The sequence below is a fragment of the Natator depressus genome, chromosome 23 (genome assembly GCF_965152275.1).
Source record: "Natator depressus isolate rNatDep1 chromosome 23, rNatDep2.hap1, whole genome shotgun sequence".
Taxonomy (NCBI): domain Eukaryota; kingdom Metazoa; phylum Chordata; order Testudines; family Cheloniidae; genus Natator; species Natator depressus.
In genome coordinates, this window is record NC_134256.1 from 17,431,613 (window position 1) to 17,456,168 (window position 24,556).

The following is a 24,556-nucleotide window of genomic DNA, read 5'->3' on the forward strand; positions in this document are numbered from 1 at the left end:
CCACTGCCAGCTTCTGGGAAAACAAAGATCACAGCACCAAGCTGTTAAATACTGGGAGAAGAACTTGGGTGAGAGACCCTCCTGTCTAATAAACTTCATCTTGTTAGTTAAGTTTAGGCCCCAGAATGTGTTTTGTGACTTAACTTCATATGTAACCCTTCATTTTCCACAGTTCTCTAGCATTTGAATCACTTGTGTTAAATGAACTGGTACTTGCTTTCTCTAAAGCACAAATTTAGTTGCTGTGTGTTAAGCGGAGCTGCCTTCGAAGGTGGAACCAGTAAGTTGTGGTGTACTGTGCCTTTGGGAATAGAGGATCCAGGAATTCTGTGAGTGTTCCATAGACAGGGGGCAGAACACCAAAGGGGAACCCTCTGGGTATGTCTACACAGACAGGAAAAACCCACAGCTGGCCAGGGCCAGCAGACTTGGGCTCTCAGGGCTGTTTCTTGCAGTGTAGATGTGCAGGCTTGGACTGGAGCCTGAGCTTTGGGACCCTCCCAATCCACAAGGTTCTAGAACCTAGGCTCCAGCCCAAACCTGAAAGTCTACACAGCAATGAAACAGCCCTGCAGCCCAAGCTGGCTGGCACGGGCCAGTTACGGGGTTTACCGTCTAGACACCCTCCAAGAACCTTGGGGGGTTGGAATGTGCTTAGCACAAGCCTGCACAGTGACGACACCAGGTAGGCACCAGGCCCTGGCACACCCCTTGCTGTGCCGGTCTGGCTTCTCCTGGCCCTGCTCACCTGCACAGTGGAGGATGCTGGGGCGCTACCCTCACTGATGAAGCAGTCTGCCTGGCTGTTGGGAGAGACCATCGGCTGCAGCAGGGCTCCTGGGGCCAGCTGTCCCTTGCTGACGACGGTGGACTGCACCGAGACTTGTTGCACGCCCTACAGGGAGAGGGAGAAGTGCCTGTTACCCCCATGGAAAGGGCGGAGCCTGGTGCATGGGCCACCCCACTGCTGCTACCATCGGAGAGAGGCTCCCCCACCATCTGCCAGGTAGCCGCCGGAGCATGGCACCCACCTGAGTCCCATTGACCTGAGGCAGGAGTACCAGCTGGCCCATGACTTGCTGCTGGCCGTTCATCTGTAGGAGACCACGGGGCTGCACCAACTGGAGCTGCATGGGCTGTACGTAGGTGCTGCCGGCACCACTCTTAACCACGGGGGCCGTGAGGATCCGGGTGGGCTGCACTGGCGGCTGCAGAGGCGGAGGCTGGCTCTGGGAGACAGCAGCCTCGGGCCGGTTCGGGACCATGGGAGGGACATTCGTAAGAGGAGCCAGTACCTGGGGAGTGCCGGAGACCTGTTTCACCCCTCCTCCTGCCGCCGCCGGGCCGGTGGCGTTGGCACGCTGGATCTGCGCGTTGGGGGCTGCGGCCTGCAGGGTGCCGCTCCGCTCTGAGACAATTGTTCCTGGAGAGAGGATGGGCATGTTAGGGTGCATTTAAACAGAAGCACCTGATAAGGGAACAGGGAACCCAGGCCTGAGTTAGGTCCATCCCTGGGTTTCCACAGCCCTTTGCGTACCCAGTCCCAGCCCCCAGCCACATACGTCTAAACTACAACAAGCAGGGTGTGTCCCATGACAGCTCCTGGAAATACAGATGGCACAAGGAGTTGCTGAGGCAGGCTGGCCATTTGGGATCTGCTCCCATGGCACAGTGGGGTGCCCTGTGCACTGGCTTAATGCCCACATCCCACTACAGCACTCCCCACCCTTGGTTGGTCCTGCTGGGGACAGTGGGGGGGGGGAGTGCAGATTTCAGGTAGATCCCAATGCTCAGAAAGCAGCTGCAGGACTGGGCCCTGCAGTCCAGCTACAAGGAGCCTGACTCCCCTCCACACAGGATCCACTCAGCTGTGCCCAACAAGGCAGGGGTCATTTGGTTGGCAAAGCGAGGGCAGTACCTGGGTGTTGGCTGAACCCGGATGTCAGGCTACCCAGGTGCAGTGACACCTCCCTGACATCTGCAGTCAGCCAGCCACTTCTGCACCATCCCTGGCTCTGACATTATGGGACAGGAAGGCTCATGTCACTAGGCTTGTGACCTGTGTACAGAGTGGTCCCCTACTGTCCTGCCACAAGCCACTCACTGGTCAAGACCCAGCCCCTGGGGAGGAGGGACAGCCAGAACACTGGGCTCCCAGCACAGACAGCATATGACTCTTATGCCCCATGCAGCACGGGGGAGGAATACAGAGGCCAACATTGTCTGGGATCTCTGCAATCCCCTTCCCTCCACGACACATACCCGCATCTTCTCAAAGCCAGTGACTCTCCCAGACACCCCCAGCCCCACAGCTCACCGAAGGTCTCCGCACTCTTGGTCCAGGCGTTAAGATCCCACTGGAACTTCATGTCCCCTTGGGGCTCCACGGGGTCTACGATCATCTTGAGGGCACGATGCAGCTGGAAGTAGATCTTTGGGGGGGGGGGGGGAGGGGAGAAGGAGAGGAACAGACGGTCACACCCAGGGTAACGATGCTGCTGAAACCCAGGAACCTGGATCCACTCATCCTGTCCTCCCCTCCCATGTAACCCTGGTGTGGCCAGGAAACCCAGACACCTCAAAGCAACTGGACTCTGGATCTCCATGCAGTAGAATCCACCCTCGCAAGCTTCTGGGGGGGGGGGGGGGGGGGGTGGCACAATGCTCGTCCCAGGCTCCCACTCATAGTCACAGGTTGGTGCACCAATGAGACAGTGCTATGGAAACAGGGAAGCTTCAATGGTGTTTGTTTTGTGAATGTTGTGTGTATGTTTACAGACTGGCCAGCGATTGTGTTCTCGGTGAATGGGTCAGATAGGGATGTTTCCTCCCGTAGGAGTCAAAAAAAGAGCAATTAATGCCACCCCCACCCCTGCCAACACCACAAGTAACAGCTCTGCTTGGTCTGACCTGGCTCAGAACTGCATCAACTATCAGCTCTGTGCTGGGGAGAGGATGGGTTACTCACTTAATCCAAGCACTGACAGAAGACTGACAGGCTAGGGTGCATTTAAACAGAAGCACCCAAAACAGCCACCCCCGCAGCCGGGAGCTCCAGGGCCACTGCCCCAGCAGCTGAAGCAGAAAATGTCAGGTTTCTGTAAGTCCCAGTTTCCATGCCTTCCATGACCTCTGACACAATCTTAGCCTTAGTCATGAGCTTCAAAAGGGCTCTTAATGTAAATCCCCCTCCTGCAGTTATGCAAATACCCAGTCTTCTGAACAAAAGAGGGGCCAGATCAAGGGTCCATCTAGCCCAGTATCCTGCCTTCTGCCAGTGATCCAGAATGAACAGAACAGGCAATTAATGAGTGATCATCTACTATCATCCAGTCCCAGTTTCCGGCAATCGGAGACTAGGGGCACCCAGTGCATGGGGTTGTGTCCCTGACCATCTTGGCTAATAGTCATTGATGGACCTATTCTACATGAACTTAGAATCATAGGGCTGGAAGGGGCGAGAGGTCATCTAGTCCAGTCCCCTGCACTCATGGCAGGATTAAATATTATCTATCCTAGAGCACCCCTGACATGGGTTTGTCTAACCTGCTCTTAAAAATCTCCAATGATGGAGATTCCACAACCTCCCTAGGCAATTTATTCCAGTGCTTTAATCACCCTGACAACTTATCTAGCTATGCCCTGAGGAAAGTACAAGTCTACTGATTGTCTGCTCAGAGAATCTCAGCAGAAATGGTTATGAACTTGTAACCCCAGAAAAACCCCTTTGCTGGGGTTCGAAGGACTGATCACCAGCAAGCACCCTTCCCAGATGATCTCTACTAAGCTTAATCAGCACACCTGCAGGTTTTTGTATTACTTTCACATGTTTTCTACAATGCCTTCACCTTAGGAATAACTGCTTCCTCAGAGCTGAGTGCTAACGAACCAGGGACAACCACACCGAGGATAAAAGTGCAGGCATTGGCCTGTTTAGGGCATTTGACTTGCCAGGGCGATTTACAGTGTAGGCTGGCTGTGCAGCCTAGCAATATCCCGGGCAGGAGGAGAGACATGGGTCTTCGCCCAAAAGAGTAGACAGCTGTGGAGCCTGGAGTGAGTGTCCCCGCTGGACCACGGAGGAGGAATGCAGGTGCAGTGACCCTGAGCTGTGACATGTTGCCCGACACCTGCAAGAGCCTCACCCCTTTCAGAAAGCCAAGTGGAGAGAAGATCTCCAGCAGAACCGAGCCTGGAGAGCACCCTGCAGCAAGTATAGCTGAGCCAGAGATCAGGGTCTGTGACCTGGCACTAGATGGGCCCCATTGTGCTGCACCCCCTACCCAGCTAGTCACTCACCAGTTTCTTGGAAAGCAGCAGGGCAGTGTTGTTGTCACTCTCCAGGGCCCAGGAGGCGAAACGCAGGATGTGCTCCTGATGGCGCTGCAACTTGGTCATGGCCCAGTGCTGGCGCTCCAGCTTCTCCTGCTGCCCCTCGGTCACTTTCTGCAACACAGCCAGGTGCCAGCACCCCATCAGTAACTGCACAGAGACCTGCCCTTCCCCCCGCCCCGCCAGATGCTGCCACATGCCCCGCTGCAGTGCAGACTGTGTGGACAAGTGGGAACTGCCTAATATTTTAACGAATGATATGCACGGCTGTGAACTGAGTAGGGATTGGTGCCAGTGCAGGACAGACTCCTGCTTGGAAACTTCTCAGCTGGATGCGCATGGCACAGCTCATGGGGTGGGCCAGAGGGCAAGAGTCAGATACCTTGGGGGCTGGCACACGGGAAGCGTTCCTCCAAAGGACTGTTTAAGAGCGGAGATGGAGCCACAATAGGGGAAGCCAAGGGGGACAGCTCCCTTACTCCCTAGGAGTAGGGAGACAGCAGGTTTCAGTGCTAAGATCCACATGTGCTCAGAGGAATTCCTTGCACATCTGTTTTCAAGGCTCCTGCCAGGACAGTAGGAGGGCAAGTCAGTGGTTTGCTCCACAGGTGGGTTGGGAGGGCCCCCCCACAATATGCACTCACCTGTGCGTCATTGACCAGCACCTTGCCCCGTTTGTTGAGCTCCTTCATGATTTGCAGGATGGCCATCTTCACATCCACCTGCACCCGCTTCTGCACATCCGTCACCTGCCGGATCCTGCGTAGCCAGCCAGAGCCACATGCTGAGTATACCAAACACCCACACCCACTGCCCTCCCCAGGGCTTTCTGCATCTCAGCCAGCCAAGGCGCGAGGCTGGGAGAGGTTCTGCAATAGCACAGCTCCCCTGTCCCATCCCTTGGGCTGGTTAGACACAGATGTGATCCCGTGCAGCTGTTGCTAAGGCAGGAGTGCTTCTGACATGGGCCTTGGCCCAAGCCCAAACTTCTGCCAACCCCAACTGCTTCCTCCTCAGCTAACAGCAGCCCTGGAGGCCTCTGTCTTGACCGTGCCTGCCAGTTCGGACCCCCTCTTTGGCTCATGGGGAATACAGAAAGCCAACAGGAGTCTGTTCGGCGACGCAGGCATGGACACTGGTGGCAAACATACTCTGGTCTTAGGCACATGCGTACCCACAGTGGAACACATAGGGACCAGCACTCAAAGAAAAGATCTCAATGCCGTCCTGCTCCCCCATCAAAAGAAAGGGCTTCCCTGTGCATCTTTGGGGGTGAGGGAAATCCCTCCTTGGGGCTCAGCAGCATGGACAGGGACCCCCCATGGTTGGGATGCTCAGCAGGGCTACATACGAGGTGCGCACTTCCTTGGTGGATTTCTGCAGGTTGGCGTGCTTGTCCCCCAGGCGCTTCACCAGCGCAGCCAGCATCTTGCGCTGATTCCTGACAGCATCCTCCAAGAACTGGTATCTGTGGAGATGGAAGTGGAGAGTGACACTCAGAGCTGGCCAGGCAGAGAACAGGTGCAGGAGCTGCCAGCAGATCAAGGGACGTGATCATTCCCCTCTATTCGACATTGGTGAGGCCTCATCTGGAGTACTGTGTCCAGTTTTGGGCCCCACACTACAAGAAGGAGTGGAGAAATTGGAGAGAGTCCAGCGAAGGGCAACAAAAATGATTAGGGGACTGGAACACATGAGTTATGAGGAGAGGCTGAGGGAACTGGGATTGTTTAGTCTACGGAAGAGAAGAATGAGGGGGGATTTGATAGCTGCTTTTAACTACCTGAAAGGTGGATCCAAAGAGGATGGATCTAGACTACTCTCAGTGATAGTAGATGACAGGACAAGGAGTAATGGTCTCAAGTTGTAGTGGGGGAGGTTTAGGTTGGATATTAGGAAAAACTTTTTCACTAGGAGGGTGGTGAAACACTGGAATGCGTTACCTAGGGAGGTGGTGGAATCCCCTTCCTTAGAAGTTTTTAAGGTGAGGCTTGACAAAGGCCGGGCTGGGATGATTTAGTTGGGACTGGTCCTGCTCTGGGCAGGGGGCTGGACTAGATGGCCTCCAGAAGTCCCTTCCAACTCTGTTATTCTATGATTCTATGACCCATGAACCCCTCAATGCCAGCTGGCCAAGGGGTTGCAATGATCTCCTGGTTCTGGTGTTCACATTTTGGCTCACCTAAGTACATCATGGAAAGTCTCAAACAAAAGCCAGGGCCACACTGGTTATTAATGTTGTTGTGAAACGTACACACACAATATATATTCTTATTCTGTATCACAGCAGCGAAACAGGTTTCCTGTTTTCCCCCAGAAAAGGGACTTTAATTGACTGCCTCTTAACCAACAAGTAAATTAAGCACTGTAAGCGAAAAACACAGGCATGCTTACATTGAATCATAGAATATCAGGGTTGGAAGGGACCTCAGGAGGTCATCTAGTCCAACCCCCTGCTCAAGGCAGGGCCAATCCCCAACTAAATAGGCAGTCAACAGGGAAGAATACAGAGCAAGGGAAGGGAACCTCATACATCAAAAGGTTTGCTGGACTACATTTGGGGAACAGAAGACAACCCTGGTTCTGGGAAGACAAGATGGGGGAAGTACGCGAGCACTGTGTTCACTTCCATGAAAACGGACGCCCAGCCCACCTCGGTCGGAATGGACATCTGGGGTGAGATGAACTTTAGACAGGAAGTTAGCAGTCTCTAGAAAGCATGTTCGTATTTTGCTGGGTGTGTAACCTTGTGTGTTCATTTCTTCACTATCTCCTGACTCAGATAATAAATTTGTTTTCACTAGAAACATCTCAGGGGTGCAGAACCATGTAAGGCACTGATCCTGAGTTGAATCACATAAGCTGGGGTACCCCTTATTGCACTAAGTGCAGGTGTGTACAGCCCAGAGGAGATTGCTTGGGTGGCTGACAGGCTAGTGGTAACAGAGATGAGGCAGGAGTGTAAAATTACTCAGTTCTGGCTACTCTGAGAACCATCACAGGGGCCCAGGTGAGAACAGGTCAAGGAACACCAGGACCCAACCTACCCACAGCACAAAGTGCTGGTCTAGCTGCCTCAACTCCACCAGCAGCCAGGAAACATGGCAGAGGCCAGCAGTGCCTAGCGGAGAGGTCTGGCACAGCCGACCCAGCCATGCCATCCAGGAGAAAAGATGCACAGGCTAGCAGAGAGGTCTGCTACAGCCGTCCCATCTGGAAGAAAGTACGGCACAGACTGGCAGTGGGTGGCCACATCTCCAGCCCAGTGTGGGAGAGAGCGCAAGCCTGGCCCAGGCCAGCCACACCATTAGGAACCCAGGCAGAAGTAGGGGCAGCACAGCCCTGCTCCAGAACGGACAGGGAAGCTCGCAGCAGAGTACAGCCAGCGGGTGTGCATGCTTACTGGTGATCCTTGTGGGCATTGAGCTGGCAGTCCCGACAGGTCAGAGTGTCACAGGTATCACAGAACAGCACCAGGGGCTCATGCTTGTGCACGGAGCAGTAGACTGTGCGCTCACCCTCTTTTGACTTCGAAGGGCCTAGAACAGAATGTGAGCATTACCCTTCTCCTCCAGCCAGAGCCCCAGGGGCACCCCAACCACAGCAGCCAGCCACCAGCCTAGAGTGGCCTGCAGGTCGGGAGTGAGGGACACTGGCAGAGCCGGGGGGGGGGGGGGGGGGATAGACAGGGCTGGGACTGAGGGATAATGGCAGAGCTCTGTATTGGGGTGGATCCAGAGGGGCTGTAGGTCTGGGTTATGGGGCACGGGCAAAGCTGAAGGAGAAGCCTGCTCAGCTGTCATGTGCAACATGCCCAACTACAGCCTGCATGTCCAGATCTGTTTCCCAGATCCCCTCTTCAAGGCTTCCAGTGCTGGCCATGGGCAGCAGAGCCCATGCTACCAGAAAGTGGGCATTGCATGGAGCCTCAGACCGAAGTCCTCTCCCTCACCAGTTGGGACCTAGCTTTCTGCCTCTGGAGCCTTGTCTACATGAAAAAGTTGCATCCTGCCCAAAGGGAAGAATTCAAACTGATTCAGTTAAGCAGTACAACCCCAGATGGATGCTCTCATTCCATTTGGAGTGGACGGTATCACCCAGAAGAGGTTAAGTTGAACAGAATATAGATAGCACAAACAGGGGTTTGCACTGATTTAGCCAAATTGGTTTAAACCAGCTCTCTTGTGTAGATACCCAAGTGAAGCACTCTGGGTGGGCAAGGAGAAGTGGTTACACTCCATGACCCCAGCCCCCACCCTACCCCTCTTCAAGGGGCAGGTGGTACCAGGCTAGCTCAGCATTCCCCTGCCAGGCGTGGGGCAGGGTGGTGGGGCACTGACCTGTGGATCTGACCGTGTGGTCTTTGGTGTACTTCACCCTCTGGTGGGCTTCCACACATGTCTCGCACAGCGGCTCTGAGCACTCCACACAGTAGCTGGTAGCAGGGGCGTTGTCATCACAGCTGGTGCAGCACTGGGGGACAGGAGAAAGGGTGAGCACCAAGGAACACACCAGCCCCACAACAATCTCAGCCTAGTGCCTCAAATTACACCAAGACCTTGTAGAGACAAGTCTAGGCACAGGGCAAGGACAGACACCAGGGCTAGTTTCCAAGGGTGTCCAGCGTCCCTGGCTCCCAGTGCAGTTATGGGCACCCGTGGTATTGCACGGAGCAGATGACCCTGGGAGCACAACACTGAGGTCCTCCAACTCAGACTGAACAGAAGGAGATGGGCTGCAGATGTGCAATAGTCTTAAGGCAGAGAATAAGTTATAGTACAGGCTAGCTCCAAACCTGTCTACACTACATCATTTATAGAGGTGCAGCTGCACCAATGCCACGGTAGTGCTTCTGATGAAGACACTTTAAGCTCACAGAGCTCTTTCCCATCTGCAAGAGGCTGAGATAGCACGGTCTACACTGGCCCTTAGGTTGGTATAACTTATTTCACTCGGGGATGTGGACATTTGTAGTGTAGACCGCTTAGAGGGTGACACAAGGACTTCATTCAAGCAGACAGGCCTTGTAATGAGAGAACTGAACGTGACCTAACTGCAGCCATTTTGTGTGTCCTGCCACCTTTAGTTGAAAGCAAATACACTAGATAGGACTTTGAGAGGCAAGGCCAAACAGCTGCATGTTTGCAGTTTTGCTCAGCAGAACGGGAGGATGGAACAGAGTTAATGGACTATGAGAATGGAAGGGGGTGTGTGAATAGCCAACCTCGGTTTTGAGTGCCCGACACAAGTTTTATTATGACTAGCAATGCTTTGCTGATAAGGGATAATGAGCAACTTACTGAAGCTAGGAGAATTGGTGACCCACTAGGGGTTATTATGGTGACTCAATAGGAGTCACTGAGTTATGTGCTTTGTTTAAGTTAGCAGCTATAGAAGATTTAGTAAAAGAACACTTTGGAGTAGTTTGAGGGAGCTTTTATTTGAGCAGCAACTACTATCTTCTCCCCAGCAGCTGGAGTAGGGTTGCCAACCCTTCAGGATTGTCCTGGAGTCTCCAAGAATTAAAGATTAATCTTTAAATTAAAGAGATCAGGTGATGAAACCTCCAGGAATATGTCCAACCAAAACTGGCAACCCTAAAGCTGGATGGAAGGAGGGACCCCAGAACCCCAGCTACTGATCACTCAAAACCATCTCAGACTTTGGGTAAACTACTTGGGTGTGCTCTAAAACTATTGCTATGGCATGTGTGCGCCTGAGACTCAAAAAGGGAGCTTTGGATGAAAGCAGTCGTTTGTCCCCATTGATTTAATCCTGACACCGCCTGGAGAAAACCAATTAAGTTACCACAGTTTTGAGTTCTGAAATCCCTGGGTAATGGCCTGACAACTGCTCCAGAAAACACCTAGGCTATTTACTTTCAAGTTCTGGTTTCCACCACCTGAGGAGCTGGCCAAGCTGACCGAACAGCCTTCGGCTGGATAAAAAGACAGGCCCTCAATGATGGGGCAGACAGGCCCTCAGATGGCAGAGGTCAGGGTAAGACAGGCCTCACCTGAGCTTTTATTTGAGACAGACATGTACCTAATGGCTAGTCTACACTGGCAGCACTTTAAGGTGCTTTGTGTGGTCACGGTGCAGCTCTCCCAGCTCTCTAAAAACACCACTTCAACAAGGGGCATAGCTCCCAGCAGTGGTGCCCTGTCTACACTGGTGCTTTACAGTGCTGAAACTTACTGCACTCAGGGGGGTGTTTTTTCACACCCCTGAATGAGAAAGTTTCAGCACTGTAAATTGCCAGTGTAGACAGCCTTAAAACAGCCTCTCTTATGCTTTGCTGTGTTCCCACTGCTGCACTTAGTTCTAAAGCGGCTGTTTTCTTTGGGTCACTATTTGCTGCACAAACAGAAGAACCGCAGGCACTGGTCTGTTTGGACCTGCTGGGTAAGCACAGCTGGTACACAGGGAGACGGGTCTAAGAGTGTGGAAGTCGGGGAGATGAGGCCTGAGGTCGGACGCCCGAGGGGATGCTCTCAGATAGGGGACCCAGGGGCAGCTAGACAGGTAACAGTGATTAGCATGACACATGGGTCATCTTAGAAAGAGCAAGTGTCAAAAAATCAAGGCCCAGGACCAAGTCCTGCTGTGACACATCAAGAGTCTTGTCCCATCCCCTCCCTACTCCCGTCTGGTCTATTTATAATTAATCGCTGAGGTCCAAGCTTGCGTCTTTACTGTGTTTGCACAGCACCCAGCACAGCAGAGCCTATGGGTGCTACCGTAACAAATCACCACCTCCGAAAGGGGCCTGACAAAGCACCCATGAGTGCACTGCCTGCCCTGGGCAGGGCATACCCTGGGGGTGCCTCAACATCCCCAATACAGCCCCATCCGACCTCAGCAGCCAGGTTCAGTGTGGAGCACGGTGTCAGGAAAGGAAGGGCCAGGTGCTCTGCACTGCTTCCTTTTACCAGGAGAACTGAGCTGATCTATGGCAGGAGGGACTGCAAGCCACCCCCTTCAAAGCCCAGCCTGCATGGCGAGCTGGGAATAATAGGGTGGGGAGCAGAACTGTATTCTGCTGAGGGGTCAATCAGAGCCCTTCTGGGGAGGAAGGGATAGGAAGGTTACACCCCTACCTGGTTGGCATCCTTGCTGTCTGTGGCTGCCTCCGCCCCGCTGTCTCTCAGGAAGTAGTTCTCCACTATGTCCTTGAGGTAACACTGGTGTTTGCACACAGGGCAGTCCACCACTGCAAGGGAAAAGGAGCAGAAGAGAGCATCATGCACACAGGAAGCAGCAGCAGATATGTAACTAATCCTTGGGGGGCCACCTCGGTGTAGTTAATCCTCCTCCCTGAGAAGCGGGGGGAGAAGCCCTCCTGTCAACATAGCTCTGTCTACACTGGGAGTTTGGTTGGTAGAACTGTCAGTCACCCCTGAGCAATCTAGTTTTTTCAACACACATCTGTAGACCGGGGCTAAGATACTGAAACTTAGCACCATCTCTGAATGGCCACTGCAGGTATGGATGTGGGATGCAAGGGCTGTCTGGTAGGGTCTCTGCAACATGCACTGAAAATCTTCTGCAGCTGCTCACGCTCCACAAGCGGAACAGTCAGTGGGCTCTCCCTTGTCCAGTTAGGTCCCTCCAGCCTAAAAGGACCACAACATTAGGGGGCCTCCATACTCAAACACCAGCCACAGGGACCCTACACATCTTACAGCAAGAGTATGGGGAGATGGAGCAATTTCCCTCCCCCCAAAACAGTCTGCCATGTCAGAGGGCACAGTCTGTGCCCACAGCACCTGAGCAGAAGACAGCAGGGCAGCACAATGTGACAGGTAGAGAGGCAGGCCAGCCTCCTTTCAAGTGCCCAGAACTCAGCAGAATTTCCCCCAGTGAGCAGGAAGACCCCACATGTGTGTCTGCCTCCTGGGGGAGCAGCCATTAAAATGGAGAGGTTATAGGGTTACTCATGAGGAACTGGAGAGCTGGTTCTGCCTGGAGTTTGGGCTCATGGAACATCAAGGTGCTTCTGTATTGAGAGCTCTGTTTATTAACTGAAGATCAATCAGCACAGCACAGAAAGTTGACTACATTACCAATCTGGGAAACAGTCTTGCAACTGTTACATCCTCACTGTTGCTCATTTATATTCCCCTTGCTTACAGCACATTAAATTCCATAACCCTTACACACCTTCTCTGATCTCTGCAGAAAACATTCCAGATATTAGCAGACCAGAGACATCTACTGAGTGCACAGCACGCTTGGCAAACCTCACAAGAATATACATCTGATATATTCTGCATGTACAGAACAGGTTACAGCAATTTAATTACTAGTAAGTTTCCACAATGTTTAGCATGAGTACAAAGCATGATCAGCAATTTAGATGCATGGAGGTAAGTAAGCCCGTTTTTAAAACTGCAGAGAAGCACAAAAAACCCCATGTCTACACTATGCCATTGGTTTTCCACAGCACCCATCATCACAGCATCTAAGCACCTGTCATGTGTTATGAACAGTGTTGACCCGCTTATTGGAATGTTTATGGTACAAAGATGTTTAATATAATGGGGGATGTCAGGAAAAACAAGCAGGAACATGCTAGCTGAACCATACTCCCAGGATGACTTGCATTTATGCAAACAGATTTCCCACAATACAAACACTCTCAACCTCTACAGGTTTGCAGTCTAAGCAGGTGCTAATCCCTTTTAGCTAGGAGATCCTGCATCTTTCAAATGTGGGCTGAAAAAACAGCTCTCAACACCTCCACCACACTCCAACGGGCCACCTGGCCAGACCCCTCTGCCTAACAAAGTATTTAAGAGCCATGCTCTTTGCATAGTTAAGTCAGTCACAAGATTCTAATCTCAGCCATTTCCATTGACTGCATCCACATAGCAAGCCAAGTGGCCCAGGCAGGTTTCCATGGGAACAGGCAGACATAGCCTAACTGCTCCTATGCCTGGATCTATAGTACGGGCCACTCCACAACCAACCCCAGCCTGCTACACAGCCAATCCCCCAAGCAGCAGTTCTGCTACTTTGCCTGGGAAAGGCTCCAAAGCTTCAAGAGTCTAGAGTCTACACATTTCATCACAGTGCAGGCTTAGCCTGTGTTAAAAGGCACCAAGCCTCAACTTTGCACCTTGTCCTATAATGGAAGCTCCTCCACTGAGCAGCATAACTTTCCCCCTTAGGGGAGATGACAGGAAGGCAGTGCCAAGATTATGGAGAAAGTAGTGGCAAGTACTACCCAACTGCAGTGGCACGTCCGTTACAACTATTTTCCAGCCTGTGCGTTATCCTGCTTGGCTCTGCTGCCTAGCCAGCCTGGTGTTGGTGGCTGAATTGGATGCAGAACGAACAGCTCATCTGCCACAATCAACTCAGTAACTGACATGAATCTTATGCCTTGGGAAGTACCCATCCAGAACACTCAGTTCCTAGTTTATCTAGGAAAGTGCCCCGATGGGAAAGGACACTGGGAAGAAGAGCCACCAAATAAAGAGATGCTGAAAGACGGAGTTCTTCCGTGCATTCATGTTGAAACTGTGAAGGCTACAGGTGCTGTGTAACCCAGTCACAGCAATTGGAGTATACAATATAAGGTACTCTGGCTAATCCTTACCCCATTTTATCTAGCTACCAAGCAGAAGGATAATTTCAGCCTGGTACAGCCTGAGTGGGATGGGCAACTTCCAGGCATCATCATCATAGCATCTAAGCAAAACAAACAATGCTGTAGCCACCTGGGCATGAGCTGTGGATGTGGCAGCCATGGAGACGCAGCTCCAGAGAAATTCAGGTGGGAAGAAGGCCTTAAATTCAGTCTCTACATTCTGAAGGGAAGGATTTCTGCTGAGAACAGCAGTAGTCATGCCAACCAGGAACAAGACAAACCCTTCAGAGTGGCCAAAGCACCTGAAGTGGTCATCACTTTGTCCCACAATAGTCATAGCAAGCCAGAAACAGAGTGAATGCAGCAATTTGTACAGGATCCTTTGCAAGCAGTGCAACCCAAAAAGCTTCCTTTTCCTTACAAAGTTACATTCAAAAGGGTGGGCAGGTGTTAAAGCTGAAACATCTCCCCCAGCATGGACTTGGAAGTTCCCATTTCAAGACACTTCGAACTAAGTACGAAACTAGAGCAGAAAATCTATACACAGGACTTCTGACAAAGCAATTTGACGATAAGTTTGTCAGCATCCCAGTCCCAAGTCTGGGAGCTAGCTGCCAGTGGTAACATGCCCAACTCCCACTCTGAAACACAGCATTCCACTTTTTAGATTGTTGAGCATGGAACCAAAGCAAGTGCCATTCAGCTTTTCCACGATTTTAGTTTGATTTTTCATATATGTCAGAACCAGTGGAAGTTTTATCCCCTGCTCATACAAGGAGCTGCCCCTACCTTTGAGTTTACTCTTCAGATCACTAGAGCTTAGGATCGCATGAGGTCTGTGTGTGAAAAGCAAACAAACTCATTAACTTGCTAAAGATTATAATGGCATAAGAGGAATTCAACCGCTCTTTTTAAAACCTGAATCCTCAAACTTGTACAATGCTACATGAGTGTTTAGCCCCTAACCAAGTTTGATGCAGTGTTGTAGCCATGTGGGCCCTAGGATGTTGAGACACAGTGGGTGAGGTAACATCTTTTATTGGACCAACTTCTAGGGGTGACACACAAGCTTTGGAGCTTACTGAAGAAGAGCTGTGTAAGCTCATAAGCTTGTCTCACCCACAGAAGTTAGTTCAACAACAGCTATAACCGTCACCCACCTTGGGTCTCTAATAATCACATGAAAGTCAGCTGCCAGTACCACAGTAGCAAGGCTAGCTGCACCCAATCCTTTCATTCATTCAGATTCCAAGGCCAGAAGGAACCTGACACCCTGGCACCCCAATATTCCCCACTGTCATGTAATTAGGATAGGTTTTGTATAAAGTATGCCTTGTGAAGTATTCTAAAAGTCTTTATTTGCTTGACATTAATATCTTGGATTGTATGCGCTATCGTTGTATGAAGTTTAGCTGTGTGCGCGCGTTACTGAAACATGTTGTAGGATGAAAACAACCACAAGCAGCCTTTCAGGTACAACAATTAAAAGGCCTAACAATGTTAATGGCTTATTGGAGGAAATGCACACAAGCACAAGGACTACCCTGCGAACTGTGTACCATAGCACTACACAATGGGAACTATATGACCCAAGTCACAGTGGCAAAAGAGCTTTCGAGCAAGTGGGAAGAAGATATAAAAGGGGGGGAAATGACATCATGAGGGGACCTCACTCTCCCTGCAACATCACACCTGGAAACACCTGAGGAATAAAGACTGAACAGGGGAAAGTGATGGTCCCAGGCTAAGGGATTGCTAGCCTGTGTATGAAAACCTGAGAAACCCAAGCTGCAAAGCCAAGGCAGCTTGTGCCTTAAGAATCTGCTAGCCTGTTTATCACTCAGGTTGAGAATTTGCTAATTCATATCCTACCTCTCTAGTATGTTAAGATCAGTTTGAGATTGTGTTTATTAACTAGGTAATCTGCTTTCATCTGTTTGCTATTATTTATAATCACTTAAAAAAATCTATCCTTTTGTACTTAAACTTTTGTTTTAATCCAAACCAGTGTGCATTTGACTACGGCTGTCAAATATAAAGGGAAGGGTGAACACCTTTAAAATCTGTCCTGGTCAGAGGAAAAACCCTTTCACCTGTAAAGGGTTAAGAAGCTAGGATAACCTTGCTGGCACCTGACCAAAATGACCAAGGAGGAGACAAGATACTTTCAAAAGCTGGGGGGAGGGAGAAACAGCCTCTCTCCATCTGTGTGAAGCTTTTTGCCGAAGACAGAACAGGAATAGAGTCTTAGAATTTAGTAAGTAATCTAGCTAGATATGCGTTAGATTCTGATTTCTTTAAATGGCTGAGAAAATAAGCTGTGCTGAATGGAATGTAGATTCCTGTTTGTGTCTTTTTGTAACATAAGGTTGTGCCTAGAGGGATTCTCTATGTTTTGAATCAGATTACCCTGCAAGGCATTCACCATCCTGATTTTACAGAGGTGATTCTTTTTACTTCTATTAAAATTCTTTAAGAATCTGAATGCTTTTTCATTGTTCTTAAGATCCAAGGGTTTGGGTCTGTGTTCACCTATGCAAATTGGTGAGGATTTTTATCAAACCTTCTCCAAGAAGGGGGGTGTAAGATTTGTGTGTGTGTGTGGGGGGGGGGGGGGGGAAGAGAAGACGTTTCCAAACAGGCTCTTTCCCAGTTATATCCCTGTTAGATGTTTGGTGGTGGCAGCAATAAAGTCCAAGGGCAAAAGGTAAAATAGGTTAAAAACTTCCCCAAGGTACAAACTAAGCTGATAAAAATAAGCTTAGGAAGTTTTCATTCAGGTCCCCACATCTGTACCTTAGAGTTCAGAGTGGGGAAGGAACCTTGACAAAGGCCTCTAGGGAAAATCTCAGTTTGGTTACTGTAAGTGTGTATGGTCCTCTTCACATTGAGGGAGAGGCAGACCAGGTGTTAAACCCATATACTGGCCAGATTTGAAAGGCAGGACAGTACTGTTCTGGGGCCCTAGACTGGTGGTTAGAGAGCCTGCATGTGACTGCAGCTGGGTGTGTCCCTACCTACATGAATGCTGGTGAAAGTGCAAGCTTGGAGGGCTTTGTAACTTGTCACAGCAGCACAGTGTGAGGGTGGGTCAGAGGGCTCAATGGTACCCCAGTTTCAGGTGGCACCCCGGGGGGAACCAGTCACGGAACCATTGTGATCATCTAGCCTGACACCCTGTATGATACCAGACATAGAACTTCCCCAAAATAATTCCTAGAGCAGATCCTTCTGGCCTCATGCCTTTATCTCCTCTGGAGTGGGATTCCACAATTCTACCACTCAGTCCCTAGGCCACCACATCCTATACATCAACCATGCTTACCGCAGGTCCAACTGGGCTTGGACATCTGTACTACTTCTATTCTGTACACAGTGAACAACAGCATCCAGTGAAGAAACATACCAAATGTTCATTTTAATAGCAGGAACTTCAGAGCAAGACTATTAAAAAAAACCCAGCAGCCTTACCCCAAATCCTACTAATCCTGCCATCCTGAGCTAGGCAGGCCTAACCTCTTCAGTCACTCCCAGGAGATCCTGCTTGCCAGTCGAGTCTCCTCAAACTTCCCTCCCTCTCCAGTGTGTTGCTTTTTCCAAACTGCTGCAGCCTTTTGGATTTTCCAGGCTTGACATCAAGTGTTTCCTGAGACATGGTTTATCTAGAGCAATTCTTCCCTTCCTGCTTGTTATTGACAATTCCTGCATTAAACTTCCCCCAAACTACACTATGCAGCCTAGGAGCTAACATCAGCACTCCTGGGGACAGCTGCCAAAAGATTATACAAGTTAGAGGATACACTCAGCTACAGGTGTCCACATGACTGGACTTCTCTCCTCCAAAAGACCTGTCCCTCCTAAATCCCTCTCAGAAGAGGATGCTGCTCTAGCCCATTAGCAAGACTGTTCCATGGCATGGCTAAGCCAGATGCCAGGACTCTGCTTGTATCTGGAAGTCCCCCTCACTGCAGGGGAAGAGGAGGTGTTGAGGCCCAGCAGCAAATGGGAAAGAGCTGGCTTGAAATGCACTCCCCCTCCTCAGGCCTTAAGCCTTGTCTATAATCAGTGCTGCATCAGTTTGATGACACTGGTGGTTTTAAACAGATTTACTCACACAAGCCAGCACAGACCATGGTGTAGACACTTAATCCTATTTCAATCAGGCCTGTATTGAGTTAGTTTAAGTAGGTCCTGAAGCTAAATCAATATAAATAGGTTTAAATCAGATTAAGAGTACCTATAGTGCTTTAAACCAGTTTAACTAAATTGGTTTAGAATCAACCCTTTAGTTAACCAGCAGAACGGTAAATGACGATAAGGCCTTAGGCCAGCCTTCTACTTACCCCAACAATACCAATTCATTCCAAAACCCAACACAAGGAAGCAGTCACAAAAGCCAGCCCGAAAAGCTCTGAGTGCTAGAGAGTCATTGCATTTAACAGATCTTTAGTGCACAAAGCACCTTAAAACAGCCTCCAGCCTCTCAGCAAGAACTCAGTATGTCCCAAGACTCTTCCAGTTTCAACACCACAAAACTATTTCCATCCCTGTAGGTAGCTAGATGAGCACCTATTACCCACTCCAACCTGAAAAAACTGACACTAAGCCAGGCTGAAAACCCATGTAGCATTTAGCTTCCAGACTTTCCCACAAGGAAATGAATCCAAGTAACAGCAGAGTACAGCTCAGGGCATTGATGTAACTGCACTAGAACAAACCCCCTCTCATGCACATGTGCAGCACCAGTGCAACGAGTGACTCAACCCACAGTAAGCTGCACAGGCGCACGCCTTTTACACTGAGGCACTATGTTTAAATGAAGGGTTTCCACTAGTGCAGTTACAATGGTGCAATAAACAAACCCAGTGCAACAAGCCCTTATATTTAAGTTGCAGTAGGAAACCTGGGGCAACCCACACCAAACCCCAGAAAGAGCCATACATGCAGTGTTCAGTTTGGCTGTCTAGAGCTGGAGGGCTGCACCTCATCTGCAAACTCATTTATACAGATTAATCCACAACTGCAGGTGTTGGTGCCTCTCACTCACAGCTTAGTCAACTCCACCAGCAACTCACCTTATCACCCAGCAGCCATCACCTGGCTGCTGACCTGCTCATCAGCTGACCTCAGGGAGTCACATGACTTGGCAGTTCTTTACCCCTATCCCGCAGAGCACTTAACTTTCCCTGAGTATAGGCATGCCCTAAGTAGTCCAAGCAAAGAAACAGTGCCCAGGCTACATTCGTGGAGTTAAAGCATAGGGAAGGACCTAGGCCAGTGATACTCAGACTGAGGCTCACAAGCTGCAAATGTCTCTAATGTACTGCAGCAATTTGCAGCACATCTAAAAAACACTGATTTAATTAACAAATGTAAGTTAATAGCAATATTGATCATTTTGCTGTGATCATATATAAATATTTCCCATCATGCTATTTAAATATAAAGTACTATAATAAATGAAACCATTAATTCATACAACTGTGGCTCTTTTGTGTAATGCTAATTTGGCTCCTGAACCACTGAGGTCTGAGAATCAACTGATCTAGGCTATAACTTAACCATCCAAAATAGATGCCAGGTAACTGTGCCCACACTGATATTTAATGGGATTTTCAATCAAGTTAACACACACACACACCCCTCCCCCCTTTCCTAGTATACACAAGTTCTAAGAGATTCAATCTAGTCAATCACAAGTTACTGGGCTCAAAACCACTGAGAGGTTCTCCAGCCTGTTATGCAAGAGATCAGGCTAAGGCCAATTCTGTACTACAGACCTGTGTCAGTATGTTACTCAGAGGTGTGAAAACTCCACACCTGATTTACGTATTAACCCCATGTAGACAGTAGTATGGCAACAGGAGAACTCCTCCCATTGACAAACCTACCACCTCTCAGGGACATTGATTAAGGGGCTCTCCCCCAATGGCACAGGAGCATATTCATTTAAGCACTACAACAGCTGATACAGCCTTTTAAGTGTAGACTTGCCCTAAATGACAGTGGTCCTTCCTTTCTGGCCTTGACATTGCCTTTTTGCATCCACATTTAAAATCTAGATGTTCCCTGCTCCATGTGACTCATTTGGTGCCTACACCTAAGTCACTGTGACAGTCTGTACCACTATGTTCACCGGGGTTACAAGACTGAAATTTTGTACAAAGGATGCCTTGAGGTATAATTTGAAAACTCAATTTGCTGATTGTCCTGATAACGTGTGGTAACACTAAAGTTACAATAAAATTCTACTGTATGACATTGCTGAGATGTTCCAAGTTTAAAAATCAGGCACAAACCAGTTCCTCAGAGACAAAAGGCAAACTGAGGCCTCAGGTAGGTGTAAAAAAAAAAAATCAAACGGATTATCACTTGGTTAAGCAGCTGTTCTTTGGTAGAAAAAAAAAGGGCATGAGCTAGACACCTACATTTTGGCAAAGAAAAAGTGGAGATTCCCAACCCCCCCAGACTTGCAGTCTCTGGAACCTCAGCTGGAAATGATTTTCAAAGAAAAAAAACTAAGAAAAGGGAACAGACACCCCAAAAGATCTCTCCCGTCATCTCTACTTACAGCACTGACAACACCTGAAGGATAAAAACGTATTACTGGACTAGGGAGGGATCCTGGCAGAAAGGAATTCATCCAGTAAGACTGCTAAAACATGTGGTGAGAGACTTTTGCTTTGAAATCACAGCTTGGTAAGTTAGATGTTGGTTACAAAGAAAAAAAAGTAAAATGCAGCTAATTCTGACTTCTGTACCTCATTACTTGTAATCACCAAATCTATTTTCTGTAGTTAAACTTGTTTAATCTAAACCAGTGTGCTTGGACTGAAGTGTTTGGGAAACTCCATTTGGGATAAACAAGATTTGTGAATATCATTTTCTATTAAGAAAACGACAGACTTCATCTGAGCTTGTGTTGTCCGGGAGAGGGCTGGGCAGTACAAGATACACATTCCTGGGGGAAAGTCTGGGACTGGGAATTTGCTGGTGTTGCTCTGCAATGTAATTCAAGAGTGGCTGGCCACAGCACTCAAAGTACAGCTGGGAATCCTTTACATGCTGGAGGCTGAGAGCGCAGACCAGGAGCTGTTACTCTCACAGCACTGTAAAAGGCACCCCAGGTTGGAGAACTATGGGGACACAGCTGTTCAGTCCAGATTTCATTCTAAAATCCAGTTGCAACCAATAATTTTGTTCAATACTACTGGTGATCATAACTGCATGCAGGTATTTCATAGCTACATATAAACAAAAATGAAACCTATGCTCATGTGATTTAAGCAGTGAAAATTTGGATATAAAGTAATTTCATTTTGAATTTAAGGGTCACCCATCAGTTGCAACTCTTAGAGCAATACAGTGGGACTGGGATCCCACAGGTCCTGCTGCCATATGAACAGGAGCAGGTAAAACTCACTTTGTTGTGGTATGGATTGGGTGGACCAAAAAAAACCCAGACTGCAGTACTTGTGGGAAAACAAAATCTCTCAAATTTATCAGGGAAACTGCTATTTATTATTTATTTCATAGTTTAAGCAAGATTTGTCTTATTTTTAGTGGTAAAAATTGTGCCTGAATTCCATTTATATATAAAATATACTAACCAACCTTTTTGTTTTTTAGTAGCATGGGGGAATCTGTTGCGGTATCTAAAGTTTTTGTGGGTGGGAGTAGGATAAAAATGGAAGAAACAATGTAGGAGCGGGTACTGTGGGGCGGGATAGGAGCAGGTTAAAAATAGTTCCCGGGCAGGGCTCTAAGTGAAGTGTTTTATATGCTGTTCGCAGAGAGTCGAGCAGACATCAAAGTGAAAAGGGAAGATTTGCAACAGCACGACAACAGTTGTTTGCAGTGTTGGTCCCATGAAATGAGAGAGAAAAGGTGGGTGAGGTAACATCTTTTACTGGACCAACCTCTGTTGGTGAGAGAAGTTTTAGAGCTTACATAGAGCTCTTCTTCAGGTCTAGGAATGGTACTTGGGAGCACCACAGCTAAAACACAAAGTAGAACAAATTGTTACACCTCTGCAGTTGTAGGACAGTTAGTGGTTCTCAACCAGGGATGTGTGTACCCCTTGGGGTACATCAACTCATCTAGATAGATGCCTACTTTTCAACAGGCTACATAAAATACTAGAGAAGTCAGTACAAAGTCTTCTTTATACTTTTCTGTATACTATACACTGACAAGTACAATATTTATATTCCAATCCATTTGTTTTATAATTATATGGTAATGAGAAAGTCAGCAATTTTTCAGTAATAGTGTGCTGACAATATCAGAAATAGAAAAATAAGCAAGTAGTTTTTCAGTGAAGTGAAACTTTGGTGTATGCAAGACTAATCAGACTCCTGAAAGGGGTACTGTAGTCTGGAAAGGTTGAGAGCCACTGGAATAGTGGGTTATAGATTGTTGTACTGAGCCATAAATCCAGAGTCTTTAAGTTCATGATTTTTAGGGTCTAACAAAGTTAACAAAGTTACGAATTTAAGCTCCCAGGTTTGTCTTCTGAAGGTGTTGTGCGGGTTTTTCCTTTGAGCAGGATACAGATGTTATGCTTGTGGGGAAGTAGGGCATATAGTTGCTCAGTGCCCTAATGTGGATGAGCCCATGCAATGCGACCGGGGGGGGGCGGGGGGGGGGGGGATGATCATGAAGGTCTTTGTGGCTTGATAAACCTTGTGGGAGTCACAATGGCTCCATAGATACACATGGCCAGTTAGGATGAATGACATCAGACCATTATTGCATTACTGGACTCCAGAAGTGCCATCACGCTGGTCTCAGGGAAACTAGTTGGGTGGGACCAGCTGTAGCGCACCTGTGTGCATGGTGCTGTCTATTATCTGACCTTCCCTGTACAAACTGAGGTCCGGGGGAATACCACAAGGGTGACAGCAGAGATGGTTCTGAAACTCCCATATCCAGTCCTTATAAAACGAGACTTCCCAGGGTTTGAAGGCCTACTCCCCAGAGGAGGGTAACAACCCTGGGATTGATACAATCACCCCAGGAATTAGCCCTCTCCTGGTCTTCTGTGAATTAGCCCAGGACTTGTTCTCTACACCTGGGAAGCCCTGGAAGACTAGGCGAGAAAGGAGGGCAGACAAGATGATGGGAACCAGGATTTTGGTCCAGAACCAAAAGGCTACACTTGTAGGGAAGAAAGTGTGTCCAGCTGGCAGGGGAACGATGCAGAGGGTTGATGAACCAGAAGCTGGACCCAGTTCCACAGAGACTAACCCTTAGAGGGAAGCAGAAGTAGGTCCCTTTGAGTTTGGGCATACTGAAGCCTCATTTGAGAATTTTGGGCAGGATCAGGCCAGTGATCTGCTATATGATAATAGATAAAAAGGGACCTATTATATAGAGTAGTTCAAATGCAAGAGCAAAAAGTGGAGCAACTCTTGGTACCTCGAAGGCACCACCAAAGGGCAGTGTTGGACCTAGATCACAGTCATTTGTATGGAGTACACCTAGGGATAGATAAGACCCTCCATCAAATCCTACAGATGTTCGTTTGGCCAGGAGTTTATATGGAGGTCCGACGATATTGTGCCTCCTGCCAGAGTGCCAATTACATGGCCCAACCATGCTTAAGGGTCCCTTTAGTACCTCTGCCAATTATTGAAGTCCCATTGGAGAGGATAGTCATGAACCTACTGAAGCCCTGGCAAGACAGGGAGGTTCATCTGATAACACTGGAGATGCCACCCCAAGAAAATAAACATCAGGGACAGGTCAGAATATCCCCTGAATTGACCCCTGAACAACGAGCAGAAGGTATCAATATGATTGAACGGAACCCCAATGTGTTCTCAGAGAAGCCAAGCAGGATCACAGAAGTCGATCATCATATCATCACAGATCCTGGAGTAAAGGCGAACATTAAGCCCTACCGGATCCCAGCAGCAAGAAGAGGAGATCAGGACTAAAGTTAGGAGAATGTTAGGAGTCATTGAGGAATCCCATAGTCAATGGTCCAAGTCCAACCATCCTCGTACCTAAATGAGATGGCAGCATGAGGTTCTGCAATGACTTCAGAAAATTAAACAAGGTGTCCCAGTTCGATACCTCGGGCAGACAAGCTAATCGACCAATTGGAAAAGGCTGATTTTTGTCCACCCTTGACCTGACCAAAGGTTATTGGCAAATCCCTCTGGCCAAGGAAGCCAAAGAAGACTGCATTTTCTACACCAGAAGGATTGTACCAGTACACGGTCCTCCTCCCTTTTGGGCTACATGGGGCTCCTGCAACCTTCCAGCGGCTCATGGATAACCTGTTGCATCCACATGGCAAGTATGTGGCTGCTTACCTGGATGATGTCATCATGCATAGCCCAGACTGGGAGACGCACCTAGAAAAGGTGGAAGCAGTACTGGATACCCTGAGGAAGGCAGGTCTCACTGTGAATCCCTCCAAATGTGCAATAGGGCTAGCAGAAGCCAAATACATCAGGTACATCGTGGGGAGGGGTGTAGTGAAGCTCCAACTGAACAAGTTAGAGGCGATAGAAAGTTGGCCCAACTGATCCAGAAGAAACAGCTCAGAGCATTCCTGGGGATAACTGGGTACTGTAGATGATTCATTCCCTGTTTTGCTACCAGAGCATACCTATTGAT

At 48.8% G+C, this 24,556-nt stretch overlaps 1 protein-coding gene across 1 annotated transcript in view; it reads right to left on the reverse strand.

The window, feature by feature from the left end:
• The window catches only part of TRIM28 (tripartite motif containing 28), a 51,063-nt gene that overhangs the window by 12,788 nt on the left and 13,719 nt on the right, over window positions 1-24,556 (reverse strand). Inside the window, exons 2-10 of the mRNA XM_074937107.1 lie at window positions 11,433-11,545; window positions 8,673-8,805; window positions 7,736-7,871; window positions 5,684-5,800; window positions 4,977-5,091; window positions 4,300-4,446; window positions 2,318-2,432; window positions 1,032-1,423; window positions 749-895 (exon numbers count right to left, since the gene is read on the reverse strand). Coding sequence (XP_074793208.1) covers window positions 749-895; window positions 1,032-1,423; window positions 2,318-2,432; window positions 4,300-4,446; window positions 4,977-5,091; window positions 5,684-5,800; window positions 7,736-7,871; window positions 8,673-8,805; window positions 11,433-11,545 — 1,415 coding nt within the window. The remainder of the gene's footprint in view (window positions 1-748; window positions 896-1,031; window positions 1,424-2,317; window positions 2,433-4,299; window positions 4,447-4,976; window positions 5,092-5,683; window positions 5,801-7,735; window positions 7,872-8,672; window positions 8,806-11,432; window positions 11,546-24,556) is intronic.